This window comes from Xenopus tropicalis, chromosome 8 (genome assembly GCF_000004195.4).
Source record: "Xenopus tropicalis strain Nigerian chromosome 8, UCB_Xtro_10.0, whole genome shotgun sequence".
Taxonomy (NCBI): Eukaryota; Metazoa; Chordata; class Amphibia; order Anura; family Pipidae; genus Xenopus; species Xenopus tropicalis.
The window spans coordinates 114,013,992-114,025,275 of record NC_030684.2 but is presented as its reverse complement, the minus strand read 5'-3'; the positions used below and the strand labels follow the sequence as shown (position 1 = coordinate 114,025,275).

At 42.2% G+C, this 11,284-nt stretch overlaps 1 protein-coding gene and 1 pseudogene across 2 annotated transcripts in view; one reads left to right on the top strand and one right to left on the bottom strand.

Annotated features, from left to right (window-relative positions):
- Positions 1 to 3,097: 3,097 nt before the first annotated feature.
- Positions 3,098 to 3,291, top strand: LOC116407391 (annotated as a pseudogene).
- A 971-nt stretch (positions 3,292 to 4,262) lies between these two features.
- vps39 (VPS39 HOPS complex subunit) overlaps positions 4,263 to 11,284 on the bottom strand; it is a 30,220-nt gene continuing 23,198 nt past the window's right edge. For both annotated transcript variants that reach the window (XM_012968115.2, NM_001142157.1), the window contains 2 exon segments: positions 9,553 to 9,644; positions 4,263 to 6,312 (listed from right to left, as the gene is read on the bottom strand). In XM_012968115.2, the coding sequence (XP_012823569.1) occupies positions 6,237 to 6,312; positions 9,553 to 9,644 (168 nt within the window). In that variant the 3' untranslated portion in view covers positions 4,263 to 6,236.

The window sequence follows — 11,284 nt, the reverse complement described above, 5'->3', positions numbered from 1 at the left end:
AAGGGGCGTGGTTAGCGTACCTGTCAGCGAGGCAGAACTTGCTGTCACACTGAGTCAAGGAATGCGCACATTTAGGCTGTGGAGAAGTTCCCAATACAGAGCTTCCCATGTACCAGTTGATAGATGAAGCAATTTCTGTGCAAATTTGAATTTGGCCCCTAACCCTTCTCCCAGCGCAGGACCAAGCCTTTTATGGCCGTTTAAATATTTACCTATCCTCATATTTCAGTGACCCTCGGTGGTGTTTTCAGGTGCTAATGTGGCTGCTATGGAACGTTGCCCCAAAAAATATTTAATACATTAATACATTAATACAGTCAGGGACCCCATTTCCATAGAAGAGGTTAAGAGGGCTATGTATACAGTGTCCATGTTGGCACATCCTGCTGCTAATTTCCAGTGACCCCTCAGTGTGAAGTTTTAAAACATACAGTTTAGATGGGATTAAAGTGCACATTCCAGACTTTGTTTTAAAGTTATTTGCATACATTTTAGTTTTAACCATGTAGCATTTCAGGGCACTATAATGTTTGGGACAATTGGCTTGCATTGGGTTGCATTGCTTCATTAGTGCAGAGATAAGATATCCCTAGGCTGCTTCTACCATTAGGCTGATGCCACACCAGGCGTATGGTGTACATGTTTGGTAAGCTGAAAAACGCTTGCCGAAAATATGCGCCATACGCACCATGTGCCCCTACCTGTGCCTGCACCAGAATGAATGGAATACGCTCGGGTGCAGGCACATGTAGCTGAAATACTCGTAAAAACGCGAGACTTTGCATTCTCTCGTGTTTTTATGCGGATATCGGCTACAAGTGCCTGAACCCGAGCAAGAAGATTAGAGACATCAGTCAAAGGTTAGGATTACACAAATCAGCTGTCTAGAATATCATTAAGAAGAAAGAATGCACTGGTGAGCTCTGTAAGGCTGATGCCACACCAGGCGTAGGGCTGATTTTTTCGGCAAGCGGAAAAACGCTTGCCAAAAATTCAGCCCTACGCCTGCTACTTGTGCCTGCACCTGAATGAATGGGATACGCTCGGGTGCAGGCACATGTAGCCGATATACGCATGAAAACGCGAGACTTTGCATTCTCTCGCGTTTTCGTGCGTATATCGCCTACATGTGCCTGCACCCGAAAAAATCAGCCCTACGCCTGGTGTGGCATCAGCCTAATGGCAAAGGAAAACCTCCACTGCTGATGGCAGACAAATCCTCACTATGGTGAAGAAAAATCTGCAGACACCTGTCCAACAGATGAGAAACACTCTTCAGAAGGCAGGTGTGTCTTTGTCAGAGACCAATACCCTCAGAAGACTTCATGAACAGAAATACAGAAGCCGCACTGCAAGATGCAAACTGCTAGTTAGTCACAACAGTGGCCAGATTAGAGTTTGCAAAAAGAGCCTGTAGAATTCTGGAAAAAGGTGTTATGGACAGACGAGCATACCAGCTCATCTGTTAAACATGGTGGTAGGGGGGGTTATGGCTTGGGCATGTATGGCTGCCACAGGTAGTGGCACACTTATCTTCATTGATGATGTAACTGCTGATGGCAGTTGCACAATGAATTCGGAGGTTTATTGAAACATCTTTTCTGCTCAAGTTCCAGTAAATGCCTCCAAACTCATTCGATGACGCTTCATCCTGCAACAAGATAATGATTCCAAACATACTGCTAAGGCAACATGGGAGTTTCTTAAAGCTAAATGGAAAATTCTTGTACAGCCAAACCTGTCACCTGATTTAAATCCAACTGAGCATGCCTTCCATATGAAGAAGAAACTTAAAGGGACAAGCCCCCAGAAAAAGCAGTTTTAAGAGTTTAAGGTGGCTGCAGTAAAGTCTTGGCAGAGCATCACCAGAGAAGATACTCAATGATACTCTGGTGATGTCTATGAATTGCAGACGTCACACAGTCATTGCATGCAAGGGATATGCAACAAAGTGCAAAACATGACTGCTTTAATATACCTACCATTACTTTGTCCCAAACCCCATGGTGCCCTCAAATGAGGGGGACTATGTATAAAAAGTGTTGTAATTTCTATACGGTGAAATGTATGCAAATACTTCAACTTTATTAAAGACTGGAATGTGCATTTTAATCACATCTGAATTGTTTGTATTAAAATTTTACACAGAACAGAGGGGAAAGCCAAAGAAAAATGTGTCTTTGTTCCAAACATTATGAAGGGCACTGTATATCTAAATGCACATTATCATTTAACAGCAAATTCTTTTCACGATAAGTACATGACAATGATTTAGCAGCTCTGTGTATGAGAGAGGAATGAAAGAGAAAGTTAGAAAGCAGGTATAAGATCTAATACAATTAGGAACTAGTGATTATGGTATAAGTATAATAATAAGATTTGAATAAAGTGTTATAATTGTACCTAATCATGATTAAGTAAAGTGATCATTAACCTATAGGATTGAGACACATACGTTTACTATAGTAGATGGATAATAAAAAGACATTGTAACGGTCACCTGGAAGAGATCTCTCCGAGCAACCAAATGCTTGTTTTTTGTGCTTGATCCAATAAAGCTTCCTTTTTTGATTAAATACTGTAATTTGCTTTTGTATTGTGTGCTTGACCAATAAAGCTTCCTTCTCTGATGAAATAAATTGCTACGGCTCTGCTGTAATTATTTGGGGACCCTACCACAAAGTACAGCACCCAACACTCCCATCAGACCTCCAGTCTATGCATAAAACTTTGTGCTCCCTCCCCCAAACCACCCCTCATTCCTCTATTTGAACAATTTTGCATTTCCATTCCCACCATACCTTTTCTCCATGCTCTATTCTGTCACCCTACCTTTATCATCCATTCTAACACTAACGCTCACTCATTGGACTTTGTAGATGACTGTGTAGATGATAGTTAAAGCTTAAACAAGTCCTGTTGTGCCGGTATTTTTGTGCTATTTGGATCGTGGTGGAGAGTGCCGACGTCTCTCTAAATACTGTGCACCAGGCGGAACAGAGTGGAAAGGCCAGGGTGTGCTGGTGAGTGTGGATTGGCATAGATGATAAAGTGTACCTCGCATGTAAATCCACAGTGAACATTTTCATTTTCACTGAGCTTTGCGCAGTGGCAGTATCATAGCCAATGAGGTCAAACTGAGGCGTGATTATTGCTAATTGTGATGAAGCTGAAGCTTGATGAAAGCGGAGGGGCTGTGTTCCCATTAGGGAAGAGCTGCTGACTTATTTTTTGTAGGGGCTTCGCACATGCTCATTATGCCTAACCATGCTTCACTTCCTTGCCATAGCCATTAGGCGGGCTGGAGGTATTTTTCTATTATTCCTTCCAGCTGCCGCCTTACCAAGGCGATTAATGGCATTGCACCCGTACACTTCTGCACCCTTTTTGTGTTTGATTTGTGCACCCTGGATAGGTGTCATAGTCCTCTGGGCTTGACCCTAGGCCAAGACATGGTAGTTTTCACCCTAGCTTCGGCGAAGGTGAATCTGCCCGCACATGCTGTTCATTGGCAAAAGCCTTGGACACATGAGCATCCGGAGCCCATACCTTCGGGTAGGACTCACAGGCGATGACTTAACATTGCGAACATTTTCATTTAATGATATTGCTGGCCCTTTACTTATATGTAGTGCTGTTGCCGATGAAGGGAACCAAAATGTTATCACACTTCTTGTGCTGGAAACCTTTGCAAAATTCTAGTTTCAGCTCAGGCTCTAGATTTTGCTGATGTGGTTGTTTTTCCAAGGTTATTTTACTGGGAGAGTAAAAGTACTTTTAATTTCAAGTCATGACATGAAGTGGATCTGCCTCTCTAATGAACCAACCCTGGCTGATGTCCCAGGGCAGAGCAGAAGATGAAACAGGATACAGAACTGGGCCATACACTCTGCATGCTGACCTTTCCTTACCTTACAGAGTTTGCCTACAAATGTACTTCTTAGATGACAGGTGAGTCAGGTAACTGCATGTTAGTAATTCACCAAATCTCTTACCTCACATTCCAAGGCAGTGATACCCAACCAATGACTCGAGCAAGATTTTGCTCACCACCACAGAAGCTAAGTTGCCATCCATTTTGGTGCCAAATAATCCTATTGGGTTTATTTAATGTTTAAATCATTCTTAGCAGATTTAAGTTCTGGTGATCCAAAAACCCTTGTCCCAAGCATTCTGGATAATAGATCCTATACCTGAACTGCTACATATGCTCCAAATGTTCTCTGTCCTGCAGCAAAAAATGCAAGTATTCCACACAAAACTGTAGCCACTTGTTAGTATTTTATTTAATTATGCAGCAAAATAAGATTTGTACCTTTATTTGTAGTGGGTGAGTACCAGACAGGTTTTAGATTTATTCTTTTTACATGTGTTGTACAAAATATTTACAGGCATGTTAAATAACTGTGCAAGGACTTTTTTTAAGCAAAATAGAGATGAAGTATTAGAGTCTCTCCTGTTCTGTACAAATGGGTATGTATTGAGGTGGGACTGGTTAATAAAAGAGCCCTGTCTGTGAAATACCATAAGTGTAAAGGCACAGGAACTAAAATATTATAGGAAAAGTGCCTTGACATGCACAGCTGATCTGCCCCTTTACTACATCCTTAGAGTTGTGTAGGGTTTAATCAGCAGTTCAGGCATTCTAAATCACAGGGTCTATAGATGAACTCCAACAGGTACAGAGTTAAGCCCACACACATCTAATCAAATAATAAAGTTACTGGGTGCTTGGAGTAACCACAGCTGCACGTGGCAACACTGATGGATAGATCTATTGCATGCCACAAACATTTATTAAAAGTCATGTTTTGTCAAACATCTTCCTCAGGTGCCTGAATAACGTGTGTGTGTGTGTACATAGGTCTTTACCATAGACAGTCAAGGAGTATGCAACAGTGCCATCTACTGACAAGAACAATTGGAAGCAATGACAAAAATTGTGACATAAAAAGCATGTTAAAGGACATATATAACACTGTATATCCTGGTGTATCCTCTGCATGTTGTAACTTCATTCTTGTTCTCTTTTACAGACACATGCAATCCTGTTCTCTACACTATCAAAAAATATATATATATTGCTCATATATATAAACAAAGATGGACTCCCTATAGTGTTCCAACATTACACCAAACACAGGTGGGTGTTTGTATAAGGCATATGTAAAATCAACCTGCCCTGGAGGAACTTGTGACAGGAACCTGGAGGGGATGGGGGTGGCTCCAATTACTGTAATATTGGTAAAAGTAATCTCTTACAACTTTTCAGCCACCCTACCACCAAGCTACAACAAAAGCTATATGGGTATGCAGCTGTCTCTTCATGTAAATTTAGGACACTGGGCAGCCTAACCGAAGCCTACATTTAGTATTACTACTGCTAAACAGGGATGTTCCCTGACTGGAGAGCACCAACACATTGCAGTGCTACACATTACACATTAAATCTGTGTAATATTGCATCCAGTATGTTTATTACAATGGCCAGAGCATTCTGGTTTAAAAAGTAAATAGTGCATTTAGATAACAAGCTTTTTAAGATGATCCCTACCAGTAACCAGTGTGCTCCTAGAAACATTGAAAGATATTCTTCAAGTACCCAAAGCCTGACACCAGGGGGCTCTAGCATCAGCTGATATTCTAGGTGCCCACTTGGCCTTTATCTGCTCTGTGCATTAAAATTCTATGTTGGAGTTGTCCCAGCAAAATACCCTAAAACTAAGATTTTACACTTAGGAAAATGACTTTTGGGTTTGTTTGTGCTGTGAAACAATGCAAGATGAAGGTTAAATTATAGCTGATAAACTGTAGGATAGTAAAGCTAAATAAAGCTGTATATACATATAATAACAGATCTGTACAGCACATCATAATGTTAATGACTGACAGGCAGGGTGTGGCAATTTTTCTGCTGTGAGATTGTCAGAGGAGACTTTGTCTGATGAGATTTTGCTGCATGGCTTGACCCAGCAAACCGGACCATCTGCAGCATATGATTTCACTGGTCATCGCATTGTGCATCTGAAAGCTTCTCGGTGCAGCCAGGCTGGCGAGATGATACAACATAGGCACATATGGCCGAGACGCACTCTCAGTGTGTAAGAACCGTTAGAGTTCAAGTCGGTCAAAACGAAAGGAAGATACCCAGCTTGATAACTGGAGGTTTATCAAGGGAATTTGTGAATGTCTCCAGTCACTGCGATACCAAGAAACGTTACTTCTTGAGAAGGTGTTCATGTGTCAACTGAATTGACATCCTTGGCACAGAAATAATGCACAACCACCCCATTCGGATACCGAGCGAAGGCACTGTCAGAAGGAGGCAGAGAGTAAGACAACAGGACTAAGAGTCAAACTGCTAAAACACTGCATAACATACTGATGCTGTATAAAAGATAACAACTTTAACAACAACGCCTTAATTTAGGACAAAAGTGCCTTCTTCATTAATCCTAAGGCCACTGCCACTCTGTGTGCCTGCACCCAGGCCGACACGATGGCTCTGAATGCAGGCATGTCAGGAAGATTTTTAGAGCGTGGGGATGGATTCTCGGCCTGTGTTTATCCCCAGGCTGAGAATCAGCACCGTGTGGCAGTGCCCTAAATGCTTACTAGCAGCTTGTTCTAGAATGAGCAGGAGAAACTGAGAAGAGACAAAAATGAACAACTGTTGGGAAGGCTCAGACTAATGTGTAAGTGTGCTGTGATCAAACCAACAACTGTTCAAAATGCTTGTTTCTATTGATGGCCAAGTTAATGCCACACAACCCAGCACAACAGATGAGTAGTTAAAGAACGTGACCTTTTATTCCAGCTTCACCCAGTCTTAGCTTTGCTTTATACCAGTGTACAGTACATAACTATACAGTATGTATGGTTAAGCAAACCATTGAAAAAAAAGCAATGCAATAATGCAGATGCGAGTACAAACCAGCACAGACACAAGGTATGCACTCCTATCCTAAATACAGACACTATGCTAAAAATAACAACTGTGTTACAATAACAAGTGAAACCATCAAGTGACGAGTCTTAACATTTTTTTTTTTTTTTTTTTTTTTAACTACAGCTTTCAGCTTTAGCCATCTTAAATGCTGAGCTATTGTGCAGTCCTTAAAGGGGTGGAATTGGCAGGTATTTTCCCTTGATGCCTGTAGGGTTGTTAATTTACTTTGAATTGTGACGTTACCATTGATTGTGTATATAGTATATTGAGATGGTTGCTCCTTTAATGTTAGCACTCCCATTATTTCCACCCCTTTGAAGACTGCCCAATAGATCAGCATTTAAGAGGGTTAAATAGCAAGATGTTTGTGCATCACTTTTAAACTAGTTTAGGACTGACGTTATGGGCACTGCCTTGACAGGCGTGTCAACATGTATGTTTGTGCAAACGATGTGACCAAATGAGTCCTGGAGTCCTGTTTTCAACAGAGTGCAGGGATTTTCCCTTGATACCTGTAGGGTTGTTGTTGTTTTTTCTTTGCATGCATTTATGCCACTTTACATTTCAGTTTTCATGAGTGCTGAGAAAGTGTAAATAAATATATATATATATATAGTATACAGACAGTGAGCCGCACACACCAGGACTTTGCAAAACATGAAAAGTTTATTTGAAAAAATGAACAACGTTTCGAGCACAGTCAGTGCTCGAAACGTTGGACTTTTTTTCAAATAAACTTTTCATTTTTTGCAAAGTCCTGGTATGTGCGGCTCACTGTCTGTATACTATTATTATTTTTGCCAGCACCCTGTGCGTTTGAGCCTTTATAGGGTGTGCTCTGTTATATATATATATATATATATATATATTTTTTTTTTTTTTTTTTAATATATAAAAATATATACATTTATTTATATTGAGAGACGCAGTAAATAAGATTAATGTTTGGTGTATTTTCCACCAGTATTAAAGGCGTTGCACACGTAGCACCAGGTTAAATGCCTGGATTTGCAGTAAGTAGTGCTGTTTTCATATTAGTGGCTTAGGAAAAGCCGGATAAATGAGTTCTGGGAGTGAATGGAGGGAGAGTAGGAAAGACCTTGCATTCTGTACCCCGTTTAATGTTTTCAGTTGTCCAGCTGTAGGTAGCTGCCTGATTAGGCTGCAGGTGAGCAGCAAATAAAAGGGCTGTGGGATTACACAGTAGTTGGGTGTTGAGTAGAGAGTTGGGGGTTGGTGTAGACTCAGAGAGAGGGGTTCACACTCAGAGTGGAGCACAGGACAGGAAGGTTGTCAGGAATTGTGTGAGGAACTCCCAAAGGGGCAGGGGGTGCTGCCTGCTACTGCAAGGAGCAAAGGGAACCATGACTACGTGTTTGAGTGCTGGAAGGTTGAGGCTTGGTGAGAAGCCTAAGTGTGCCAGAAGCTGGTGAGCTGGTGTCCCAGGAGGGGAGAGAAAACAGGGCTGAGTGAGTAGCCCAAGTGTTCGAGTCATCATGGATGTGTGGAAGCCATTGGGGAAAAGTATGGGAAAAGGTTCCAGTGTATGAGAGTTACCCTGAAAGGTGAGAGCACTCAAGAAGAGACAAATCATAACCATGTTTGATGAACTGTTGAAGTGAAGTGACTGTTATGTTTATGTTGGGAGGAGTGTGCCCCAAATAAACTTATGTTTTTGAGAGAAAAATGTGATGTCACATGTGGTGTCCCCATCTCTTGATTCTCTGCATACCTGCCTACCATAGCTAACTCCCCCCAGAATTATGTGTGCAGGCAGCCAGCATGTCACAATATATATTATATAAGAAAGTATCGCACTCGCAGGATAAAAATCCAAAATTAAAGGAGCAATACTCATTAAAGCCCTTGGGTGATAATGTGTCCAATTTTTTGATCCAAAAAATTTCTCGCTAAAAAAGCAGTCTTAATCTATGCTCTCCGCAATTTGGCATAGGCACATGATCAATGACCATATATTTGAAGGTTGGCAATCTATGGCCAACCTCCAAAAAATGTTTAGTTACAGGTTTAAGCTATTTTTGATCAAGATATGCTGTATTAATTGCTGATCTGTATGATCTGCACGCTTTTGCAGCAAGAAACTTTTTGGATAAAAAAATTGGACACATTATCACCCAAGGGCCTTAATGAGTATTGCTCCTTTAATTGTTTCCTGGATGTAAGATAAATTGAAATGTTTCTTGAAATTTGGTGTAATGATATTTATAGATTGTATATATTTTAGATTCTCAATTGTGTATTTTTAACCCCTTTCCCCCCATTATTCCCAGGCTGCTCGGTTGCCTAGGCTACCGGGTAAGTTTGGGATTCGGGGCGATAAGGGGTTAATACATTGATACGGATCAGTTGGGTGTACCTATGTATCCTTTAAATAGTGAAACTTTATGTGTACTGTTTGGGCGTGACATCTTGAGTAAGGTTCCAGACCAGAATCAAAACGTCAATGTAATTCATTTGATGTTATTAATAGAATAAATTGGATTCAAAGAATACTGGAGTGCGCAGAGTTATTGCGAATGGATATATTTTATATATCCCATATAATATTTACCACCCCGGTAAAACAAAGTGATGGAACCCACCTGTTTCCAATCTTCTTCTTGCACACACTGCAAACTTTTTCCTCCGTAATAACACACTTCACTTGCTGATGAGAAATCCTCTCCTCTTGAGCCTGCACATTAGAAAAAAAAAATTCTGTGATACTCACCATTAAATTCTTTTCTCTCAGGACATCTGTGGGACACAGGCACCATGGGGTATAGAATCTACCGGCAGGAGCAGGATACTAGAAGGGGAAGAAGAGCACGAAGCCCCTCCTCCCTTCTGCTATACCCCCATGCATATCCTGTTGCTGGCAGTTTTGTCACAAAGATAACCATGAACATAGAATCAACAAGAACTATATACAAGATGGCAGAGAGAATTCCAGGAGGCCCGCTTTGGGAGGGAAGCCCTATGTCCCACAGATGTCCTGAGAAAAAAGGATTTTACAGTGAGTATCACAAAATCTCCTTTTCTCTTGCAGGTGTCTGTGGGACACAGGGACAATGGGGACACACCAAAGCTGTCCCATGAAAAATAGGGTGGGAGAAGCGAAGTCGGAGGTCAAACAACTGATGTTTACAATACCTTTCTCCCAAATTGTGCGTCAGATGCTGAAAAAACGTCAAATTTGGTGAATTTGGTGAAGGAATGAACCAAGGACCAAGTAGCGGCCCTGCAGACTTGTTCCTAAAGGCCCAGGAAGCGCCGATATCCCTGGTGGAATGAGCCCTGATATGCAAGGATGGCGACGTCCCTCGGGCAATGTATGCTCTGCGTATGGCCTCCTGAATCCAGCAGGATATGGTGGGTTTGGAGGCCGGGGAGCCCCTGTTGGGGCCTAAAGGCAGAATGAATAGAGATGTCCTCGTACGTAGGTCTTTGGTCCGGTGTAGATAGAATTTTAGATCCCGGAACAGGTACAGAGAATGCAAAGGAACTTCCTTGGGGAAGATGGTTAAGGACAAAAGGAAGGGATGGTGATATCCTGATTAATGCGAAAGGAAGATACCCCCTTAGGAATGAAAGTGGGAAGCGTTCTGAAGACTGCTCTGTCTGCGAAAAGAAAATACCACCTTTGGAATGAAAGTGGGAAGCGTTCTGAAGACTGCTCTGGTCTGATACCAGATAGGGCTGTTGATGTGATAAGGCGCTGAACTCTGAGACTCTAGGAGCTGAAGCAATGGCCAGTAGAAAGACTGTCTCCCAAGTAAACCAGACTAGGGGAATGGTGGCCTATGGTTCAAATGGCAGGAGCTGAAGAGCTGATAGGACAAGGTTCAGATCCCAAGGTGGAATGGGGTCGCAGAAGGGAGGTTGAATTCGGGAAACTCCCTGAAGGAAGGTGACCACGTCCGGACAGTGCAGAGATCTGGGATTTAAGAGAGCCCACAGAAAGGCCCTTATCCAGTCCCAACTGCAAGAAAGACAAGAGTAGCGGGATAGAGAAAACCTGGAAGGAATGCCTGACCAAATCACACCAAGTCTTGTAAGTTTTCCATACACTGTGGTAGGTCTTAACAGCTTTCGGGCTGCCATCAGGGTGCGGATAACGTCTGGTGGAAAGCCCAAACTTGCACTTGAGTACTAAGAACTTAACAGCCAGGCCGTCAAATTCAGGAATGCCAGATTGGGGTGGTGAATCGGACCCTGAGTGAGAAGATCTGGCTCCTGAGGAAGCTGCCAGGTTTCTGACTTGTTGAGGGCCACCAGGTCGGAGAATCAGGCTCTCCTGGGCCAGAAAGAGGCCACCAGAATCACTGTGCTTTC